The sequence below is a fragment of the Rhinolophus sinicus genome, linkage group LG14 (assembly GCF_036562045.2).
Source record: "Rhinolophus sinicus isolate RSC01 linkage group LG14, ASM3656204v1, whole genome shotgun sequence".
Lineage (NCBI taxonomy): Eukaryota > Metazoa > Chordata > Mammalia > Chiroptera > Rhinolophidae > Rhinolophus > Rhinolophus sinicus.
In genome coordinates this window covers 44,012,684-44,037,198 of record NC_133763.1, presented here as the reverse complement: position 1 = coordinate 44,037,198, position 24,515 = coordinate 44,012,684, and the positions used below count along the sequence as shown (strand labels likewise).

At 38.9% G+C, this 24,515-nt stretch overlaps 2 protein-coding genes across 4 annotated transcripts in view; one reads left to right on the top strand and one right to left on the bottom strand.

Annotated features, from left to right (window-relative positions):
- Positions 1–18,435, bottom strand: part of CAPZA1 (capping actin protein of muscle Z-line subunit alpha 1) — a 34,568-nt gene extending 16,133 nt beyond the window's left edge. Inside the window, exons 1-3 of the mRNA XM_019730428.2 lie at positions 17,800–18,435; positions 5,608–5,671; positions 3,146–3,197 (exon numbers count right to left, since the gene is read on the bottom strand). Of these exons, the coding sequence (XP_019585987.1) occupies positions 3,146–3,197; positions 5,608–5,671; positions 17,800–17,838 (155 nt within the window). The 5' untranslated portion in view covers positions 17,839–18,435. The remainder of the gene's footprint in view (positions 1–3,145; positions 3,198–5,607; positions 5,672–17,799) is intronic.
- A 111-nt stretch (positions 18,436–18,546) lies between these two features.
- ST7L (suppression of tumorigenicity 7 like) overlaps positions 18,547–24,515 on the top strand; it is a 120,299-nt gene continuing 114,330 nt past the window's right edge. For all 3 annotated transcript variants that reach the window (XM_019730417.2, XM_019730418.2, XM_019730415.2), the window contains exons 1-2: positions 18,547–18,777; positions 20,563–20,645. In XM_019730417.2, the coding sequence (XP_019585976.2) occupies positions 18,570–18,777; positions 20,563–20,645 (291 nt within the window). In that variant the 5' untranslated portion in view covers positions 18,547–18,569. The remainder of the gene's footprint in view (positions 18,778–20,562; positions 20,646–24,515) is intronic.

Here is a 24,515-nt window from a genome sequence, read left to right as displayed (position 1 = left end):
CACTCCCTGGTGCTTTTGCCCTTTCTCTGCAGAAGCTGGTGATATCATAATGCCTTCCAACTTTCTGCAGGAATTCCTCTCCGTAGCAATCTTAGGAGGACCCTAAACTCTGAAATTACCTTTTCCTCTCCACTCCTGAGCGCCAACAGAGCTCGCACTTGGCAATTCCTAAGTTTTAAGCAATCTGACTATTGTGAATTACCAACAGTTTTAATCATTTAGACAGAAGCTTTCAATAATTCAAAAGAATCTTCAATTGATGCACTACTTTGGAAATGTAGACTTCTTTACTGTGGGCTCTCTGAGGCAGGACAGGCTAGGAGAGACCATCATTAAATGTACTGGAAGGCATGTGACATGGGGAGAGGGTGAGGTGAGAGCTGAGCAGAAGTCAAGTCTCAGAGGAGAACCCAAGGGAGAGTAGAGGTTATTTAAAAAAAGGAATATGAATAAATAATCAAAGTACATGCCTAATATTATTGTTTGTTGACTTGTTCAGTGCTAGATTTATGAAACTCTGCATTTTCAATGGCTTCCTGGTACATCTTACAAAGCAAGCTAAAGTAAAAGATAAGGCAAAATAGATGGAAATAAGCTGCAGTACAAGAAAGCATAATACATTCATATTCTTATAAAGTATCCATCTTCTCCCAGAATTCACTTGCCAAGGGAAGAGCTCAATATCTTCCCAGCCCAATTTTAATCTACTAACACACCTGCTAGACCACTGCTTTTAAGCAAAGAATTAAGCTTTTCCCAGACTTCTCAAGTGAAACCAAACATAACAAAGATTTAAACTTCAAATATTAAAGGCTAGTCTGCAATTTCCTCATTTTAAGTTACTGTAGTGTTTTTCAATGAATCATTTCCTTGTTAATACCACATCTCCATGTAGAAACCTGAGTTCTAAACAATGGCTTTCAGAAAGGAACATAAATTCAACGTTCATGGAAAGTGGATTAAATATTTAAAAAAAAAAGCTTAAGGGGTAGGGAGTAAAGAAGTATTTCGTTCTAGGATGTGTCCTAAAACTACAGATTACCAACACCAAAAGTTGTTACATTTAATCCCATCTCAAGTAAATGATCTCTCCATTCTACCAAGTGCACAGGCCCCAAATTTGGGATCATCCAATTGATTCTTCTCTCACTTCACAACCAATCCATCAGTAAATCGTGTAGGTTCTACTTTGAGTACATATTCAGTCTGACTCCTTTCCACCAACCCTACTACTACCACTCTAGTCCAAATCACCCGTTTACCTCTGAACTACTCTGTCTTCTAAGTACTCATGTTACTTCAATCTTTACCCCCCTGCGTAGCAGCCAGTGATTAGTGATTATTCTAAAACAGAAGTCTCATCATGTCATTCTCTGCTCAAAACACTCAAATAATTTTCGATCTCAGAATAAAACCTACTCTTTAACTTGGTCTACAGAGCCCTGCTAAGTCCAGAACTGCTGGGAGTTATCAGAGAATGGTTCTAGTAGTCAGAGGCACAGGCGAAATCGAGTAAAGAGGTAAATCCTAGGCTGTTCAGGCCTCCTTTATTTAACACAGAAGGCGATAATGGTGAGGATGATGGTTACTGAAACATTTGCTGAGCACTTACTATGCAGACCACAGCCAAGGGACCAAAGCACCTCATTATGGAAATAAAACTGAACTCTTCATTGGTATGGAAAATCAAGTATCTGGGCATAAGACAATTCTTTAGCAAGTAGTTCTCCAGGAATGGTGTCTAAAAGAACCAGAATATTTATAAATACAGAGCTTTATTATCAGTGCATTAAAATAATTGAAGCATATGAACTACACACCAAATTCTACTGTCACTTCTAATTGGAAATGAGACAATAGGCATAGGGTGTAATCACCATTGGGTCTTGGCATTCCACTCCCATTGCCCCTGCCACTCCCATTGCCCCTGCCCCTGAAGATTTATTTGGGATAGTTCTCAAGGATAAAACTAAGACCAAGATGGCAGGCAAATTGAAGAACTTGCCTTGTGAGATAGCAAATTCCTTATTATTAGAAGCATTCAGATTGGATAACCATCTGTTGACAATATGTAGATGAGATTCTTTCAATAACGGGATGAACTAGCAAATCATGAATGTCTTTTTCTATAGCAGATTCTATGCATCGAAGAAAAACCAGCATTAGAATATATCTTTAGTGTATGCCCAACTCAATGTAGAATATTCTAAATCAATGTATATAATTAGGGTATTATTCATGATGACAATTATAGTGATGGTGTGCAAATTTCAGGTTTGCAGAATCTGGTACCAAAATGAATTCTAAAAAAGCAGCATGGACAGGGCAGGAGAGGATGGTTTCCCCGGCAGCAGCTCTTAAAACCATTTTGTATAGCTAAATATTCTAAGTTATATTTCATACCAAATGCCTTCATGACAATTATTTGTTGCTCTGCATCAAAATCCTTGTCCCATCTCCCCACACCACCCTTTCCCAGACATTATCTAATTCTGTTTTCCTCTTTACAAATGAACTCTGGGCCAGTTGGATAGACAGTAACTGAAATAGAACTTTGTATTGAAGAGTAAAGGATAATGATAAAGCCAGATAACAGGGGACCTTGAAAGCTAGAGTGTTTAGATTTGAAGAAGACAAAACAAAAACAAAACAAAACCTGCACTCCACTGTAATGTTTTTGAGGAAAAAGACAATATAAAAATGGTATTTTATAAAGATTAATTAGCCTGACAGTGATAAGGAGTCAATGCCTAGGTAGAATAATCATGCTATTATTCTATGGTGAATTCTTACTAGTAAGGCTGAGAAACATTTTCATTTCTTTCGGCCTAATCTTTCTACAGCTAGCAGCTAAAAAAAATTCAACATAAACTAAAAGAACTATAGAAGAAAACCTAAGAGCTAACATTACACTCTTCTGTAATAGGGGAAATCTGTGCAAAAATAAAAATAAATAAGAGCACATATAATAAGCTTTAAGGAAGTCAACATTTTGAAGGAACATGTTTTCTCCAAGAAAAAAAACAACTAAAACTGCTTTATTTTGAAGTATTTTAAACGTAGATGTCAGGGTACTAGCTTACTATCAACACAGTTTTATCAAATATTAGAATAACATTTTAAATGGATTTAAAATAATACTCACTGTGCTGCCCCTTCCCTGAGGAGATTGTCATTATTAAGTAGTAGCCGGACATCTAAGGAGGAAAAAAATGTTTAAAGATGTTAAAATTAAAATGTCTAATAGAGGACAAACTTGAAAATTTTAGCAAATTTCTAGATTAGATTTTTTAAAAATCAGGCTTTGCAAGGTTATTCTTTTGAAGTATTGTATCTAAAAATGCAAATAAACAGACGCTAATGTTCATAGATTTGTATACAACTATTTGTGGTGCAATAATCCAATAATAAATTCTCAAGGAATTTCATAGCAAATGAAAAACATGTTTTACAACTTGACTTGGAAAAAGTCCCTGAAGTACACACTGTTCCCGTTCCCCAATAAAATCTTTAAAAACAAAGGAAAGAAAAACATGTTTTACAGAAGGTTACAGTTAGGACTGTTAATTTTGTATCTAAAGAATCTTTTAAAATTAGGTTAATTGCAAGCTTGCCTATAACATCAGACTCAGTTAACTGGGCACAATTCAGTCAGTGGCCATGAAATTGCTGAATATGTTTTTCTTCAAATAATCTAATGTGGGGGGCCTACAACCTTTTAAAAATGCTGTGTGTCAGGAGTCTAGTCACTTTTCTTTTGGAAGAGGAGGGTCCTTGTTACTAAGAAACTGCCAAGAATTAAATTCGAGAAAGAAGGCTAATTACAAGCCAAAGGCCGTTGACTGACTGACTCTTAGAGCTTCTCTGAAAGAGGCTGGCAGAGATCAAGATGTAGCATGCCAGCCAATAAAACCCAGCCCTCAGGCCACACATAGCTTGTCAATTCTTATTCTAATGATTTGGTATTAATTATTTTCATGATATTCCTGTAAAGCACATTCAGTTGTCAAAAATAAAACAAGGGGGGCTGGCCTGGTGGCTTAGGCAGTTAGAGCTCCATGCTCCTAACTCCGAAGGCTGCCAGTTCGATTCCCATATGGGCCAGTGGGCTCTCAACCACAAAGTTGCCGGTTCAACTCCTCGAGTCCTGCAAGGGATGGTGGGTTCCGCCCCCTGCAACTAAGATTGAACATGGCACTTTGAGCTGAGCGGCCGCTGAGCTCCCGGATGTCTCAGTTGGTAGGAGCGTGGGCTCTCAACCACAAGGTTGCCGATTCGATTCCTTGAGTCCCGCAAGGGATGGTGGGCTGCGCCCCCTGCAACTAGCAATGGCAACTGGACCTGGAGCTGAGCTGCACCCTCCACAACTAAGATTGAAAGGACAACAACTTGACTTGGAAAAAAGTCCTGGAAGTACACACTGTTCCCCAATAAAGTCCTGTTCCCCTTCCCCAATAAAATCTTAAAAAAAATAAAACAGGGGACTTCTAACTACAAGGACCATTAATTTTGTTAAAGCAAGAATTTACCTGTAATCAGTCAGATAAAAGTTCAAGTCAAAGGAGAATTTTCTCAAAGCTCAGTTGCTGAAAATTTACATCCGATCAATGGGAAAGAAAGAAAGACTAGGGAAAGAAACTGCATTTGTTTCTCTTTGCTGTTAGTGCTCAAAACCTACAAACAAGTCTATCAAGAAGAATGTCTTGATTTTTCTATTGCATTACTTACTCCTTATAGCAAATGTTTTTATGTTGTCCTAGTTACTTTTTCTCTGCATCATTCATTTTACCAATGGAGATTATTGATTGTTCTATGATGTGTAGGGCTCTGGGTCCGCTCCACGTGAATACCACAGTCCCTCTCAAGTAGGTAACACATGTAAAACTCGAATTTCAAAATAAATGTTTGTTAAACTGAACCAAGATTATGCACAAAGACTATGATTTTACTTAAGGGGAACTTTAAGGTGAATCGATGAGATTATGATTGCTTTTACCACAAAGTTCAAGGTTCCTCATCTACACTTTCATCCTGTAAGTTGTGTTAATAGTGAATAGTATGAAAGGTTGTAAATGTATTGGAATAGTGATTCCCAAACTGGCTGTGACTCAGAAGAACCCGGAAGAACTTGGTAACACAGATTCCACTGCAGAATCCTGCGAGGATAAGCCTGGAATGTGTGTATTTAACAAGCTTCCAAGATGCAGCCAGTTGAGCCCCAACTGACTAGAAAGTCTCCTATACTGTGGCACTTCCTGAGTGAAAGCACTGAAGAAATTTGTTATGATTTATAAAGATAGATATAAAACTATGAAAACAATTTAATGCTATCTCTATATTTACTGATATTAATCTACTTAAAAATTTTTTTCCACATAAGACAGGTATCCTAATTTATGAGTTAAGAGCATGCTTTTGACTCAGACCTGGGTCTGCTCCAACACTTACTAGCTGGGTGACGTTGGATAAGTTATTTTAACCTCTTTGAATCTTGATTTCCTTAACATACCTGTAATATATTATAAGGATTAAAAGAGATAGAAAGCACTCAGTGCGGGTATGTTGTTAAGAAGGGCTTAAAATAACTAAATACTTATCTTTACTTACCATTGAACACTTCATTAAATTCCCCTGGGGGAGCATGAGTGATGAATTTAGCAGCTATGCGTACCTACAGAAATAAAATTTACAGTAAGAGAATATGAAGAGTTAACAGATAAAAGAAGAAATCAACAGATTTACAAAATTTTCATATCCCTTGAAATAAAATTTCCTGTTTAAACCTTTAGATCCTACCCACCTTATATTCTATATCATTACAATCTTCATCAATAACTTTATACAGCAGCAACTTTTTTACTGACCAAAAAGTTTTCCAAAACGTCTCTGTTCCACTTCATTTTATTTCATTGGTTTTATACATAAGATTTTATTTTGTACTGCTATAACAATTTCATTATAGATCAAGGAAGAAAAAGGGGGGGAAACAGGATAAAACCACCACACTGAATAAATTACTAAAGCTTTTCTACTTTTTAACAGGATTTTCCGTCTGGTAAGATTTACTGTTAATATAAGATTCGAAACAGACAAGATGCTCATGCTTCACTTCCCTTGAAAGAAGTAACATATCTTTCAAAGTTTTACTTATGTTTTCAACTAGGTTACACTTCAAAGAAATAAAAAGTACAGAAGTAAATTGTACTTTTATAAATATTTATTCCACATCATTCCAGAAGTACCCAAAGATAGTTATGTTTCTCCTCCTGAAAGAGATATACCTTATTCTTTATATATATATATATTAAATTTTACTTAAAAAAATTATTTTATTTTATTGGGTAATATTGGGGAATGGTGTGTTTCTCCAGGGCTCATCAGCTCCAAGTCCAGTCACCATTTTCAATCTTAGTCGAAGGGGATGGAGCCCACCATCCCAAGCGTGAATTGAACCTGCAACCTTGTTATTAAGAGCTAACCAACTGAGCCATCTGGCTGCCCCTCTGGCAGCTCAATGGCAGCTCATTGTCTTCAATCTAGTTGTGGAGGGTGCAGCTCACTGGCCCATGTGGGAATTGAACCGGCAACCCGGTTGTTCAGAGCTCGCGCTCCAACAAACTGAGGCATCCGGCCGCCGGGGATATACCTTATTCTTATCTTGTTAAGAAAATATACCTTATTCTTATCCTGATAAGAAAGTTCTATTTGCATAGAATTTGGTGAGAGGTATTTTTCTATTTAAAGATATTTAGGATGTTGTTATTACTATTTTGTATTTTAACACTTCATTTTGTTTTAGAGCAGTTTTAGGTTCACAGCAAAATTGAGAGAAAGGTAGGTAGGTACAGAGATTTCCCACATATACTTCCGGTCCCCCCACATGCATAACTTCCCCATTATTAATATCCCCACCAGAGTGGTACATTTGCTTTAATCTATGAACATACACTGACACATCATTATCACCCAACTACACCCAAATGTATTACATGTGGCCACCATTCCATTATCAGACACAGTATTTTCACTGCCTAAAAATCCTCTGTACTCATCCTATTTATCCCTCTCTCTCCCTACGATGTTACTGTGGTAAAAGGAAAGAATGAATTTTTTTTTAAACACAGCTTGCTCAGTGTGGTTCATTTTTTTTTTTGTCTTTCTGTACATCAACAATAAAAACTGTCTGGGAATAATTTAGGAAGTGTGGCATTGATATATTTCAGTACCAAACTAGCTCTAGAATTCCAGTTTCACTGCCTTTATCAAATAAAATCCATGCAGGCTGAGGGTTCTGAGAAGCTAGTGAGAATTTAATTTGGGGCTGTAATTGTAGAAGAAAATATTCTCAGTGATCGCCAGGACTGAATGGAATACTGCTTTCACTAAATAAAGCTTATTGTAAGCTATGTTTTTTAAAATTTCCAATAAGCTAAATATTATTTTCCTAATTTAGCCCTGGAAACACTGACTCAGAACGAACCTAGAAATAAAATTTTAAATGAATATAGTTTATATTTATTTGTCATTATCAGTTAAGGGTTAAGGCCTAAAAAGCATAAAAATATGTCTTAAATTAGGATCAACATTATAAAAAATAGTAACACTTCCAAATAATCAGTTTTATGTTTATTCCTTTAAAAGCCATCTTAAGTAGTTCTTAGAAACTGTTCTCTATTAATAAGTTTTGTCGGATATAGACAAATGGGTAGGGAAAGCAGGCAAGTTTAAGTACAATTTCATTTTTAAAAATTCTACCAACTCTAAGGAATAACTGCTCTTCTGATATGTTTTAAACACTTGAAGATTTACTCAAATACTTGTGACACACATGGAGTGCCAGACTCTCCTTGACCAAACTTTAGTCAGGTTCCTCTGAGCCCTCTTCAACTAGGCCCTGTTCTTGACCCCATCCTGTCTACGAGTATGACCTGCCTAGTCCACTCTTAGCAAGAACCCTGCTGCCAGTTTAGTGAGAATTTCCCCACTCTTGATATCTGATGAAGTTCCTCACCGCCCCCCACCTTTGACGCGTAAGTCCTAAACCTGCCTTCAGCAAGAATTTTTCTATCCTTCATGTCTCCTCTTAGTAACTTCCGTCCACTGACGCCCTCACTGTTTGTTGGCTACAAATCCCCAGTTGTCTGCTTTATTTGGAGCTGAGCTAGATCTCACTGTATCTTATGCCACCTAGTATCATAGTATGTAAAAATGAGATACTTAAGTATAAAATTTGCAACATACAAGAATGAACCAAAAAATAGCTCCTTTTATTTTCTAGTTATCCTTTCCAACCATTCCCATTTAATTTACAAGTTCTCTATGCACCAGGTTTGAAGGAAATCATTCCTTAGTTCTCATTTTGGACTCTCCTAATACAAGACATCCAAAATGTTGGTAAAGAGATTTCCAAGTATGCATCTTAAGTGTTCATTTAGAAGTTCGAAGTAAGTGGTAAGCTTTAAGTCATCAACTAAAAGAGAAAAAAATTAAGTATTGGCTCAATCTCGGTGAAGATTAAAAATAGCATTGACAAACATATGGCAGGAGGAGAGGACGCTATTTGGTTTAATCAGAAGATTTGCCTAAATATTTAGGTCAAGAACTGAGGAAGTAGGAAAGTCTGAGGTATAATGTTCTAATGAGTTAGGAAAAAAAAAAAAGATAAAAATGAGTGAAGAAACTCACATAAGCAACTTGTTGCTTAGGAGTTTAAATGTGTTAAATAAAATACACACACTCACCCCCTACTCTGTAGATGATTGGGCAGAGACAGGTGAAGGGTTCCAAGTGGCTAGATACAGTGAGTATTATTTTGTAGAGTCAGGTCCAAGTTAAGAAATCAGGGGAAAATCCACATCAAACACTTTGAGATTGATGTGCCATAGAGCAGATGGCAAGGCCAAGTCCAAAAGGGGAGAGTTCAGCTGTAAGAGCTCATGCTGGATGGAAACGCAAGCAATAGGATATAAGAAGGATTTGCCTTTACTATCTGGTGCGTATCCTGCATGTTATGGCATTCTAACTTAACAGGTACCAATATCTTCTTACCATTTTTATTTTTCCTTTAAAATCACTGGGAGTCCAACCTGGTTTCACATGCCAGTTTCAGCACTTAATTGCCTGGGTCTTAGTTTCTTAATTTGTGCGTACAATACCTGCTCATTATCTAGGACTGTTTTAAGAATCCAATGAGGTAACGTGAGATGGACTTAGACATAGCAGATATTTAACTTTCCTTCCCTAAGCAAATGCCTACGTGTTATTGAATTCTGAGTAATATGTCTTCTTTAAAAGTTCAAATCTTTGTGTTTACCAATTTGTTCATTCACTTAAAACAAAACAAAAAACACCGCAGCAAATTCTTTTTCACCTTAAGCCAGTGGTTTTGAACCTTGACTATATATTAGAACCACCTGGGGAGCCTTAAAATTACTGAAGCCTGGGTTCCAGCCACAAAGATTCTGATGTAGCAGATCCGGGGTAGGGTTTGGGCATCAGGATTTTTAAAAGCTTCCTCAGGTGATTCTAATACGCCGCCAAGGTTGAGAACTACAATCTGGAGCTAATATTAAGTGTACACCATCATGGTGGATACAAACAACATAAGACAAGCATAGAGTCAGCACCTCGGCTTTTCAAATCTTTGTACACTTTGCCACTGTTAGCAAAACAATTTATACAAATAATAGCCTTCAGTAAAGATGTACCAATCATTTAAAATCAACTATAATTCAAAGCAGCAAAACTGCCCAATCAGCAGTACAGATAATACATAGAACAGAACTTAAGAGAAAGGAGATGGATATGGGCTGGGTTGGTAAAAGACAACTACCGTGTTTCCCCGAAAATAAGACCTAGCTGGACAATCAGCTCTAATGCGTCTTTTGGAGCAAAAATTAATATAAGACCCGGTCTTATATAATATATAAGACCGGGTCTTATATCATATTATATCATATCATATCTCATACCGGTATAATATAATATAATATAATACTGGGTCTTATATTAATTTTTGCTCCAAAAGATGCATTAGAGCTGATTGTCTGGCTAGGTCTTATTTTCGGGGAAACACGGTATAAGGCAAAAGGAGTTAAGATCTAAGCTGAGCTCTTCAAAGTACTTTAAATAGTAGGGGGGAAAGACAGTGTTTAACAAAGGTAATGATAAGAATAAAAAAAGGTGGGGAAAAGGAGCCTTTTGCAAACAGACCAGTTTGGTAGGAACAGAGGATTTGAAGATAATAAAAGAGAAGGGGAGGGTAAGATGAGTCAGAGGGCATTAGTTGTGCTAATATCGTCTGGTTTTCTTCTGTAGGTAATGGAGAACTGCTGAGGCTTTCTGAGTGGGAAGCTCCGTTAAGAAAAATTAATCTGGCAGTAATATGGAAATACTGGAGTTACCAATACAGCTTCACAAACCTTGGCAATCACACTGTCCTCTAACAGTTAACTATGAAATCAAGGCAGATGCTATAAAAGCGAGATTCATTCACTCATTCAACAAATATCTGAAGACCCACTATGTGTGGGCACTGTTTTAGGCAATGGTGGTTCAATAGTATACAGTTCTTATAGAGCTTACATTCTAGTGGGTAAAGAAACTATAGATAAGATTAAATAACTAAATTACACGGTATTCTAGCTAGAGACAAAGAGTAAAAAAAAATAAAGCAGGGAAAGGGGATATGAAATGTTAGGATTTGGAACTAGAGAGGGTGACCAGAGAAACCGACTTCTGAAGATTAAGTCTCTGAAGGAAGTGAGGGACACAGAAGAGAACAGAGCAAATGCCAAGATCCTTTAGGCGAGAATGTGGGGCTGGAACAGAGGACCAGGGGAGAACAAGGAGGAGATAAAGCCAGAGAGGCAAGTGGTAAAGAGGTAAAACCCCAGATCGCGTAGGAACTCATGGTCAGAATAAGAACTTTTATTCTGAAGATGGGAAGCCACTGGAGGATTTTGAAGCCACTGGAGGAGTGACATGTTCTGACTTACATTTTTAACCACATCACTCTGGGTGCTGCCGGGAGGGGGCGGGGGGGGGGCAGCTGCTAGAGGGGTTGGGGAAAGGAAACAGCAGCAGCAGGGAGACCAGAGCGGAGGCTACTGCCACAACCTAGGCGGGAAATCACAGAAAAAGGGTGTGGTAAAAAACAGTCAAAATCTGGGTATATCTTGAAGGCAGAACCTACAAGATTTGCTAATGGATCATATGTGGATTGTGAGAGAAACAGGAGTCAAAGATGACACTAAACTTTTTGGTCTGAGCAACTAAGAAATGAAAAGTGTCATTAAGAGAGGGAAGATTGCAAAAGCTGTGATATGCAAATTTTTGACCTTAGGGCTTCCTTCCAGCCCAGTAAAATCAGTCTAAAGAATGTCCACTTCCGTTAAAAGTTAGAGGGTGCCCCACCCAAAGACCTGACTTGTTCTTGGTGTTGGGTATATACCAGGGGTGCCAAAAAATTGTACACAAGTGGACACTTTGGTCAACGTTGCTCAAGTAGTAGTTTGCTGTAATCAGAAGTGTCTGGACGCTGATGGTAACCACTTTGAGCACCTCTTGTAACTGCAGAAGTCAGACGTGACTTGTATTCATCTTTTGTTACTGGTATATGTTGAATATTACAATAGTTTTCTTAAAATGTGTATAATTTTTTGGCACCCTCTGTATATCTTTATTATGGAGGAAAATGTATAGTTAATATCCCTCGTCCTGACTCCATGCCGTGAAAAAATAACTTGATTTCCTCTGTGCCTGACCTACCTGAAAAAAGAACCCAGTCCCTCCAGCATTTACTAAATTAGTTGTTACTCTACTTTTATACATTAGTTTTATCAGCCTAGCTGACATGAGTTTGTCCCTGAGAGATCTAGTCTTAGTGTCCTGATGAATCAAGCTTCTGGGCTTAACAGGCAGAGGACTAAGATTTGGAGAGTGGTTCGTGAGTTGTGCAGGAATTGTTAGGAAGCTTATTAAAAATAGATTCCTGAGCACTATCTACTCAAAGGAATCAAAGTGGGTAAAAGCACAGGTCTGGAAGCAGATGGTCAGCATTGTATCTGTTCTACTATTACTAGTTCTGGATACTTGGTCATACTTTTTTAACTTCAAATGTGCCTCAGTTTACTCAACTGTCAAATGAAGATAATGCTTATCTCTTATGGAGATGTTGTGAGATGAATACATGTTAATACATAAAGTATGTAGTGCATAATAAGCACTTAAATGTTACTTAGAGACCAAATAAGCCACAAGGCCAAGTTGTCTCATTCCAATAAACCCCCACCTTTCATGGTGCAGTGTGGCATTAGGCTGTCTTCTTTCTTGCTTATGTGTCATATACCGTGACTTACACTGTCATATGATTCACTCAGCAGAACATTCTACCTCATAGACAGTGCCCTGACAATATGTATGTGTAGTTATAGCAAAGATAAATTTTATATACAGCAGTGTGAAGAATTTTGGTAAATCAGTGAAAATGTAGAAGGGGGAGGCTGGACGCAAAGAGAACAATTAAAAATGCTGTTAAAAATAATTCAAGCATAAGAAAGGGTCCTGAATGAAGACAATGGTAGAAGAAATATGGACAGGTGAGACATATTAAGTGAAAGTCTATCTGTCTGGATTTGCTTAGTACAGAAAAGATACAAAAGAAACCAGTATATTGGCTGCCTCTCAGTGGCACTCGATGGCTGGAAAACAGGGGTTGGAGGGGACCTTTTACTCACACCCTTTCCTACCATTTTAATTTGCAGCATGTGAGTATAGTTCCTATACACCTAAAATAATTAAAAAAAAACACACGAATGGAAACGGAGGAACAGAATCTGATGACAGGAAGGCAGAATTAACAGGACTGGAATGCTGATTAATTGAACATGAGAGGAAAGGCTAAGGGTGAAAAAGATGAGGCCGATGTTCTGAGCGTGACTAAAACAGAACAAGAGTGGGATGAACACACACGCTGAGGTTGGCAGGAGGTGCTAATGAGGGAAGAAGGGAAAATAATAGTAAGTGCATATTAAAATTATCCCCTAGTTCAGAAATCCCCAAGTAGTCAAACTGTTTTCAGTGTCATGACTAATTTCCCCTACCCAGGGCTTTTATTTTCAGGAGCTGATCCATATAAGGACTTTAAACTTCCCCCCCCTCCCCCCCGAAGAGATGACAGAAGTTTGTGGCCTGGAGAGAGAAAAAAGCAAACGGTACCTAATCCTATCGTGTATGTTTTTCTGAGCTCTAAATAAAGGAGAGGACTTGTAGCAGAAGAATATATTTTGATTAGGGGTTTTGCAAGGCTGGAAGTATATATACATAGTCATTCTGGTATGTGTAAGGGTTTGCAGCTTTATGGGGCTTATAGGAAAAATGTTCCCCGAGAGGTTGACCGTTCCCAGCAGTGGCAAGGCAGAGCACCAGTAATGGCAGCAGATGCTCAGGCACAATGAATGCCCAAAGAGCCCCCGAGAGTGTGGACACATTCCTGAACACAAGTAATACCTAGAGTACCAGAAATAATTGGGGGTGGGGGTGAAGATGAGGGAGTACGAGTTGGGGAGAGAGAGATGGGACTGCAAGAAGGTGTAATTGATTAGTCTCTTTCACACCAATAGGTTGTGCCAATACTTATGTACCTGATCCTAGGCATTACATAAAAAGACATGGCTTCAGTTACCAAGGAATTCAGTTTCGTGATCAGGACAAATGCACAAAAACAGACAATGTCAGAAACTCCAAGAATATTTTAATGTTTTAATTTTTAAAATACATTTTTTTAAAAAAATGTATTTGTTTGAAAAATTTCATTAAACTTCGTTCGGTTGGTTTGATCCAATTCACCTTATCTACCTATTTTGAAAGAAAACTGAGGCCCATAGAGGTTAAGTAATTTTTCCAAAATCACTAAAAGCACAGCAGGCAGAGGCCAAATCTCCCAACACTCCTGAATCCTGCTTTACCGCTACACTACAGTACCTCATTTATAATTCATTAAACGGATGCCTCTATTCTGTTTTTTTTTTCCATTCGTGGTTACATGGAAAAAAGTGGAGTGAACAAAAGCACGGCTTCTGAATCAGACAAACCTGGGGTGTGAATTTTCTGACAATTCACACTGCTTTGCTTAGCATTAAAGCTGGTGGTAATAAAACAGCTAGATGTTTTAGAAGAAACGTAATAAACCTATACTCTTAACCAAAGATTGGGTATCTGAGTTTGTACCTGCTTAGGCTTTATGCTCCTGTCCAATGATTTTGTAACAGATTATATGAATACTAGTAAGCAAAGCTAACTGAAAAGAGGGAAGATAAAAGCATGGCAGTGTTAATATTACTTGATGACTTGTTAGAAAATACCCATAGTTAATAAGCTTTAGGGCTTACTTCATCCTATAAGGGTAATAATTCATCTAATAAATTAAAAAGGTAATACGAAGTCAAGGAAATCCAGTTAAAAGGTTTAAGAATTTTTCAGGAGCTCTAATAGAGCCCTTTTGTATTTATATACAACATTTCCCATATTTCCCCTGAATAATTTTGATAAACCTATTTCTCAAAAAGTGCCTTAGGGCAGCTGGTTAGCTCAGTTGATTAGAGCGAGGTGCTCTTAACAATAAGGTTGCTGGTCTGATCCCCACATGGGCCACTGTTAGCTGCACCCTCCACAACTAGATTGAAACAACTACTTGACATGGAGCTGATGGGTCCTGGAAAAACACACTTAAAAAAGAAATAAAAGTTAAAAAAAAAAAGTGCCCTAAAGATGATATCGTTGTCTAAACTTAAAGCATATAGATCCATTCTCAGTTATAGTATTTTTAAGGTTGTACACAAATATTCCACTAGTTAAGTGAAAGGAAAAAACATGCTAATTGCACTTTTTTCAGCCTTAAAATTCCCTCTACATTTACATTTTTAAAATGCTGAATCATGAAATAAAGGAAATGGGCGGTGCAAAAAACCCAAATAAATAGTTCATCTCATATTTCCAGTTTCCTAATTATGGTATCTTGTCATTTTGGTCTTTTTACGCATTTGGAACCAAATAACTAGAGTCTTAGTAACTAAAGAGTAGAGCTCATTCTCAGAAATTGAACTCGAAGATAAGACTAAATGCATTTATTTCTGCAAGTGATTACACTTTCAACTTCCTGTTTTATTTAGGCAGCTCATCATGACCATTTCAGGTAACAACGCAGAAGTTAAAAAACCCAACTTCCTCTTTATAAAGTGAGAAAAACTTCAGCAGTTAGCTATGAGAGCAGTTGATCTTACTAGCTTTTATAGAAATGCAAGGAAATCAGAGACCATCATCGCCAAATTCACCGCTGGGTTCACTGCTTTCAGAAAATGTAAAAAAGATAAAAAGCAGTACTAATTAAAATATATTTGGCATCATGATATATATGCCTTAAAAAAAAACAACAAATCCCCAAATCAAATGCAGTTGAGGTCTTAGTTAAAAAGAGAGAAAAAAACCACGGATACTTTAGAGTTCCTTCAAGGAAGAATCAATACAAATTAAGGCTGAAAATAGCTTGTTGGACAGGAATCTCATTTAAGGGTTACTTATGGTCTATGACTGCTAAGATATTCATATCAACAAGTGTTGTTGGACAAATACTTTCTCAATTCTTGAAATCAATTTCAAGGAATCAGAAGTCTGCAGGAAAAGAGTTCAAGATAGGTATGAAACTGAAGAATTGAAGAAATCTTACAAGTCAAAGCCCTTCCTTTTTTCTTATAGATAGATCCACAACAGAGAAATACAGATCAGTTTCATCTCTGTGAATAAGAACCTAACAAAATTTCAGTTATCTCAAATCATATGGATTTATTATATGAAACATGCACTATATCAGTTATTAACCATTCTAACGAAGACAATGTAGTTAATCTAAAAACTGTTTACTGAATGTGAAACTCATCAACATTTTATGGCAGATTTCCCTTACTACTTTTGATTTGCTTGCTATGCCATTATTAAAATTAAGCAACAGAAGACGTATGCTGGAAGAGGGACCTGGTCACAAATCTGCTATTATAAAATCAAGACTATTAACGTTATTAATGTCACTATCCAAAGATTTTTAATTTGCATTAAAAAATATATATATATATATTTTTTCCCCCCAAATTTAATTAAAAAGGCATTCTAACCCAGTGTCAAAGACAAAAACCCGACAGCACCAGTAATGCAGTATTGCTTGGGCACAATAAACTTGTTATTTAAATTCTTAAGTGAAATTTTGTTACAGTATTTTTGCTTAATAAATGGACCATCAGTTGGGCTAACAAATATTTTGTTGTACCATGATTTTCACTAATTTAACTTCACGTGAATCAGAACTATTTGCCTTAGAATAAGCATTTATTACAGTTTTCTCTCCAGCATAAGTTCATATGTCTTTCCCCCCCAAATTACATTTATGAGAATTTCCAAGAAACAGGAAATTTAACGCTGAAGTGTTGTTCCGTGGGTTATGTGTGTTTATAGCACATTCTTCAGCATTTCAAAATGGCACGCCACATGTAGGTATAACACACCAAAGTCTGTACAAGGGAATGCTGGATCAACAGAGCCCTCCATCACCCAATCTCTTTTACTGAAAAAAAGAGAGTGCCCAGATACATTTACAGAGCACTCAAGGGTGCACATTTTGTAATAGCCACTGTGGGAAACAAAAGACATAATTCTTGTCCTTTAGAGAGTCACCTGGTGAAATCATTCTAACTTCTACAGGCCCTATAATCACGTGGTAGTGAAAAGCCTGACAAACTGTTAAGGTGTGCAGTTGTCAGAAGAAAAGTTATCCCACCTAACACAGACTATGCTCTTGTATTTAAAACACTTTCGAAGAAATAAGTACGTAAGTTACACACTGACAAACTCAACTATAATCAAAGACACCGCAGTGGAGCATCAAAGCAGACAGAATGCTTTGTCCAGGTTTGAATGTGTTAACACGAGTTTTATGCGCTATATAAAACCTTCTGGAGTTAAAAAAAAAAAAAAATCCGTTGGTTATTCTTGATTTGTTAACAAGAAATCGAAAGCTATTTTTCAAAAACTCTGGTTAAAAGGATGTAAGATCCAAGGGATGGCGTCACCGGGGGAGCCTTACGTGCTTACATACAATCAAGGGAGTGTCTACAGGGAAGAGTGGTGCTCAAATCCTGAATCACATGTCCTGAGGCTTACACGTTACTGCGAATTAGTTCAGCTACTAAATGTGAGAAAAGAGGTGGCGGGGTCGAGGGGCGGACAACACTGGGTACCTCTCCCAGTCGAGGAGTCGTGACAAGAAAATCACTTCCTGGGGAAGGAGGAGCAAAAGGGAAGTTAAGAGGCCACTCTGACCAGGAAGTGACTCGCCCTAAACTAGCCTCAATCACATATGGAAATGGGGGGATGGGATGAGCCCCAACAGCTAAAGGCGGTAAAATAATTGCTTCTTGATACGTCGCGACATCACCATCGCCCCCTCTCTTAATTATAGAGAAGAGTCCACTGTCACGATTCAATAAGGGGAAGTCTCTTCTCTTTCAGGAAAGCCACTGGGCTGTGCCTCAGGCCCCGGAGGGAAAGAAGAGAGTTGAGGAATGGGGAACTGGGGCCACCGTGAGCCAGAGGAAAGCCCCTCAGGAGGAAAGCGTCCCAACTGCAGAAAGCGTATGCTAGCACGGGCTAAGAAACTTCTTTCTCCTGGGGACGCTTCCAGGGCTCCCACTGCAACAGGATCGGGACCCCGGTCCCTGTCGCGGGAGGAGGTGAGAGAGGCGGACCCCTTACCTTCTCCTCATCCGACACCCGATCCTCGAAGTCGGCCATCTTGGGCAGCTCTGGCCCAGCCCGGCCCCGGCGCGAGGCAGGCCGGGAAGGAAGAAGAGTGATGGAACCACCGCGGGGGCCGTCGGAAGGACCCGCCCGGAAGCGCCGACCAGGAGGGCGCCATGTCTGTTACGGGCGGGCGCGGGGGGCAGGGCTCCGAGAGCCAGCGCCCCGGGAAGTCGACTTTGCCTTAAATGACTTTAAATCTATTATCTCGCTCACTGAGTCACATTCATCCCCCCATTCATCTGTGGGACGCGCGCCGGGAGAGTGTTTCGACTGTTCTTGGTGCCCGGGCTCCATCCGACAAAATAGCAGTTGCTACTCTTACAGGCTTTCCCAGTACCAGTGATTTCCATGGCAGCCGAGTCCAAAACGACTGAGTGCCGCTCGGCCCCTGCTCGGTCGGTAGCCTTTTCAACCCCAGGAAGGTGGGGGTGTGAAACGTGACCCCTCCTCGTATGCAAAAGCAAAACCACTTCATTCCGGGGGTCACATCTCAATCCAGTTCCTCCAAAACAGGTACCTCTATCCGCCCCTTCCCGCCCTTCGAAGGAATAGGTAGCCCCAGTTCTGGACGGTCCTCCACCTTCCAAACCTTCTCGGTCCCCGTTCCCTGGAACTCAGCCTTCACAGAGGCCAACTTCAGGTCCGCCACTATCCCAGGATTCCCGACTCCCGTTTCCTGCCCTTCTCCCCTCCCAGCTCCCGGCGCCCGAGGGAGCGGCAAGATGGCGGACGGTGACGGCTTAGGTGAAGCAGCGACTGCTGCGGCTTCTCCTCCGGCACCTGCCCCCGGCCTGAGCCCGCCGCTGGGCTGGCGGGAGCGGCTGCGGGCCGGGCTGGCGGGGACTGGGGCCTCGCTGTGGTTCGTGGCGGGGCTGGGCCTGCTTTACGCTCTGAGGGTCCCGCTGAGGCTGTGTGAGAATTTGGCAGCGGGTGAGAGGCCCAGACCTCCCCGGGGACGGGCTGGGGGCCAGGAAACGTGCCGGGGGCGAGGGCTAAAGGCCGGAGATGCTGTAGTCCCTGGAGGGCCTCGGAGAGTCAGTCTGGGGTGCGCGGCCGAGTGGGTTCTTTTTCTCCTGGGCCGCGACTCCGCAGCTGACTGTCAACCTGAGCGGCAGCCACCGGCTCCTCCCTAGCGCTCCTGAGAGCCTCCCTCTCTCTTCTGTCCTCGTGTCCCCGAGGAAAAGCCACCTGACAAGCTGTAAGCTTCAGGTGGTAGGACAGACGAGAGCATTTTCAGACTTGGATGCAGAACGTATCTACACTCCCCCCTGCCCCCCCCACTGGTAGGAGCCCTTGAAAATCGTTCCTTTGAGTCTCCCGCCGCTCAGCTGAGCGCACCCACAACCAAGGCTACAAAGACCAGCGCTTCTGTATTCAAAGATCTGAAAGGAAGACCATGCCATGATCTTCGCCAGCCGTTCTCATGTTTTAAAATAGTTCTGTCAAGACGTAGTTTTCGTGATATTTCTGTCCGTTCTTTGTTTCGGGCTTTCTCTGGAGTGATAAAATAGGAAAGTACAGGCGGTAAAGAGAAAAGAGCGCCCCGAACAGCGGTGGGTTCTTTCCGGAGCCCTTTCAACATTTGTGGGGAGCTTGCTGTGTAGTCTGGGCTGACGACACAAAGACGTGTGAGCAGTGATGATCCCCGTGGGTTCTGCAAATACCACCCTTTAGCTGTAGCCAGGACGAAGGGGAAGGGAGACAGGGCCTCTTACCACGTCATTACAATATTTCCCCTCAAGCTCTGAACAGCAACCTCAGAACAAGATGGAAATATTTCTCTTATGTGATGACTGTGGCTATCAATATCGTGGTTTATTTTTCTGTAGCAAGAAAAGGCAAATGTCCCCTGTACTATTTCATGAGATGACACGAAAGAGCTAATAGTCCAATATTTTGGAGTTTTTAGAACGTAGGCACTATGTGAATTCAGATATAACACACTAAAACAAGCTAAATAAACTGTCCTTAGACTGCTTGAAAGAGCTAATCTGGTGTCTCTGTAATAAGTTAATGAAGTGCATACTAGTGGTTTGTATGCTCAGTGAAATGTTATTCATTGTGTGTCGTTTGTTTTTCTACCTGTTAAATAGATACAGCATTTAGATAAGAGTAGTTGACTATTATAAAGTTTTCTTTCTTTCCAAAACCGAAGTATTTATGAGACAGTTATTTTAAATGAAGAATCTGGTCCATGCTTTCAGTGAATCAGGGACAGGGAAAGAGCTCTAAGTTTGTTGCTATTCTCTTGGGCTATTTTCCCTCTCTAGCCCTGTACAAAATACTTACACTGTTTCCTTCCCTCGAATTTGAAACACTGTTTTGTATCTCACCAAAATAATTAGGGAGTGGTTTTAAATCTCCTTTGTAACAGGATGTTTGTTTAGCTTGGAGATTTGCAAAAGTTCTTATCTAAATTATGATTTATACGTTCTTAGTTTTATTCTCAAAGCAGGCTAACGTATGTCATTTTGATTTGCTTATTTAACAAATAGTGTAGAATTCTACCCTTACATGTGTGAAGGCATTTTTAAGATGTGATACAGTGGGACTTTAAAGTAGCTGTTTAAAAATTAAAACTTTCTCAAACTAATCTTATACTAGATATTAAGGCACTTATGTTCCTCCACTCTTAAAGACACCTGTGTATTTAACTTGAGTACTTTGAATTTACATTTTTAAACGTTGATTTTTTTTTTTCTTTCCTTTTGGCAGTGACAATATTTTTAAATTCATTGACGCCCAAATTCTATGTGGCACTTACAGGGACATCTTCTTTGATATCAGGACTAATATTTGTAAGTAGTTTCCATTTCTTTCATGCTTTGGTATTTATCTAAAGATCAAATCTCTTTATATGGTTATAATAATTATAACTACTTCTAGATCGGCATTCTCAAAATGGGTTCAGCATTTGGAGAAACACTTCCTCTCCCTCCATTTTTAGAGATTGACGGTATTCATTTGTGTATAAAATACTGAAGGGGACTGGAGGGTTGCGGAACTACATGCCTACAGGGCCCAGCTGGGTAACAAAAAAGAGGAAAATGGGCAGAATGTAAGAATTGAATTCCTTATGTACTTTAAGGACTAAGTAATCTGGACCGTGCAAGCGCTTTCTAAAAGGGGCTAAAGCTGGATGTTACCATGTAGATTTGCAGACCATTATTACCAGATCTTCCAATTTTTCAAATGATTTTAAGAGAACCTGGATACATAATTTTTATATAAAATCTCACTATACTTTAATGTTGGCAATATTGAGCAGACTAAAAATTTATGTGTCTTGAATGCAGCCCACAGGCTGGAGTGTTTAAGAGCAAGGATTTGGAGTCAGGCTAACCAGCACTTTAGTGGTGTGACTTGGAGCAAGTTAATTAACTTTTCTATGCCCCAAGTTCCTTATATGTAAAAGGGGGGTAATAATAGTATATACTTCGTAGGATTACTATGAGGGCTAAATGAGATAATGTGTGTAAAAGCTGGTAACAACCTGGTAGCTATCTCAGAGTGAACACCTTGTGAATTTTGGCTATTGTTTTTCTGAGAAGTCCCACAATAAAGAAACCTGTTTAACTTTATTTCAGCTTTTCCTTGTCTTATTTGACCAAGCTAGTATTTTAAAAAAATTTTTTTTTACATTTTATAATCTTGATTAACATCTCTAGGAACTAGTGTTTCCTAGTATAAACTTTGGAACAATACTGCTACAGATAAAAATTTTAGGAAGTATTATGGCATGCATGGCCAATGAATTTTTCTATACTTTTTTTCATCTCTAGGTGGTGCTCTCCAGCTATAATAGAATTAATGGCATTTGTATTGGAGTGTTTTGGTTTTGTCTTTTTTTATAGCAACTAACACTTGACTATTTTGTTAAAGTGAAATGCCAGACAAGAAAGGGATTTTTATCTTCACTTTAAAAGTAAAAATTAAAAAAAAATCATTGAGGAATTCAGGAAGAAAACTATGGGTTAATATAAGCCTCAATGTATATTGATTTATAAAGGCCGCTCCTAATTAAACATATTTTAGCATATTTAATCAATAGCATATAAAAGAAAATTAACTATCTTTGAACAGCTGATGAAGTAGAAATAGCATTGGTCTTAGTACTAGATGTGTTTTTGAGTCGACTCTGCCACTTACTAGCTGATAACTTTGGACAAGTCACCTGAACTCTCTGAGTCTTAATTTCCTCATTTATATGAGGGGAGAAAACTTACATATATATTATGCATATTCTCTTTTTAAAGCAAAGTTTTAAAATTAGGAAATTGAAGTAACATTTTAAAGGTTAAACTATGTCTCTACTCTTGTAATATTGATGAGTTTTCATTAGCAAAGGTTATTATGTTTATAATTTATTTTACCACCTGGACTTATCAAACTTGTACACACACACACACACACACACACACACAAATACACTTACGTATACATACGCACTGAAGTATGTTTGGGACATAGTGTTTAGAATGATTAGAAGCTCTGAGTAAGAATTCCAGCTCTACCAAGTACTGATGGTGTGAACCAGAGCTGGTTATTAAAACCTGGAATCTGTGTTATCGCTAAAATCAGTTATTGTGAGGATTCCATGGCATAATGCATGTCAAGAACTTGGCACAATACTTAAGAAATATTAGCAATTATTATCATTGCTCATTTGTGTTAAAAAGTTGACTCAAAAGTTGAAAAAGACTCTAACATTCTATTAAGAAAAAACCACCTACCCTTCATGTAATGGTGGACAGTTTGTCACTGTTGCCTTTGTGATTACTGGCTCTGACTGTGAGCCAATATAAATCTTGTCTTTTCTGCCACATTGTGTGATTTCTCTGGTTGTGTTAAAGAAGTTTCGTCCTGCTTCTTAGTAAAATGTAAAGTAGAAGCCAAACTAAGGCCATATTTGGTGGTGATTAACTGCCTGCTAACTCGGTAAAAGTGAGCAGAGAGAAGCCATTCTCAATTGAGCATAAAACTTTAGTGGCATGGTAGAAAAAATTCTGCACCTTGATTTTCTCGCACTGTTCTGTAAATGTGATAGCATTTAGTCAGTGAAGTAATTGGACCACAATGTAATGCAAAATGACTGTATTTTTGGCACTTTTATAACATATTTGTTCGGTTTACTGAAGTAAAAAATATTCCTAAAGGTTTGAAAACAGATGTGTGTGTGTGTGTATGTGTGTGTGTGTGTGTGTGTGAGAGAGAGAGAGAGAAGGCCTGTTTGTGGTATAGCAAAATAGTTTTTAAAAAAATTATAATCTTGTAGGTAGTTGTGAATGTGTTTGTTTATTCTTTAAATACAGTAATATATTTGTTCACTACATTAGGCAGGAGAAGAGTCGGTCCATAAATAAGAGGAAGATATTAAAGTTATTTTATAGTCAAAACATAGAAAACTAGTTACTAATCATTTGAACAATTTTAAACTATAAAGCCCTTTTATCTTTTAGGCACTCTTAGGTGTTGGGGGTGGGGGGTACCATGGTAAGCAGATGAACACAGATTCTGTCCTAAGAGTTTGGCCCAGAAGATGGTTATGGCCATTGATTCATTCATTTGACAATTTTATATTGAGTACCTACTGGTTGCTACACACTGTTTCTAAGCACTGGGCTTACAACAGTGAACAAAACAGAAAAATAGCCTTGTCCTCAAGGATATATAGTGAGCTTACAGTATATCAGAGCAATATATAATAAAAGTAAATGAGTAAAACAAAAAGTATGTTCTTACTATTAGTGATAAGTGCTAAAGGAAAAAAGGAAGCAGAAAAACTCACACGAAGTATCAGAGGAGAAGGCTGACATTTTATTTTAGACAGGGAAGTAAGGGAAGGCCTCACTGAAATAGTGATTCCTTCAGTAAAGATCAGAAGGAAATGAGGAAGCTAGCTGTGCTGTTTGTGTTACTTCTGCCTGGAGGGGTAGTATGCTTGGGAGCTTGAAGAATAGCAAGGAAATCAGTGGTTTAACTAACTAGTACAAGTGAAAAGATGACTCTGAAAGAAAAACAGTGGGAGTGCATAACACAGCTTTGTGTTCCGTGGAATCAAGAAAAGTTCCCTGAGAACGTGTCATTTAAGCTGCCACCCAAAGGTGCCAGGCAAAGGGAGTTGAGAAGGTTGGAGTGTCCAAATATGAGACATTCTGCTAATTCAGCACAGAGAACTTCTTTTGATTCCTCTTTTTATAACAGTGACAAACCATGGAAACAGAAAAAAATGAATACTATCTTAATTTTTAAATGGTTCAATATGGGAATCAACCTGACTCTTAATGTGCATAAATAATACTGCCAAATACTGGAACACTATTTTATTGCTTGAAAAGCACTTCTAGGGGTGGCCGGTTAGCCCAGTTGGTTAGAGCGTGACACTGATAGCACCAAGGTTGCTGGTTCCATCCCCGCAGGGGCCACTGTGAGCTGCTCCCTCCTTAAAAAAAAAGGGGCACTTATAATTCCTGTGAACCATATTTAATAGATAGGACATTGAGGCTCTGAGATGTTAGAGGTTAAGTGACTTGCTCAAAGTACACAGTTAATGTATAGCTGAATTGGGAGTCAAATGTGGGCATTCTAACCCTACTCTCGGGCTTAATCCACCACCACCATGCAAGTTGTTTCGAACTTTTTTTTAAATTATGCTATAGATAGAATAA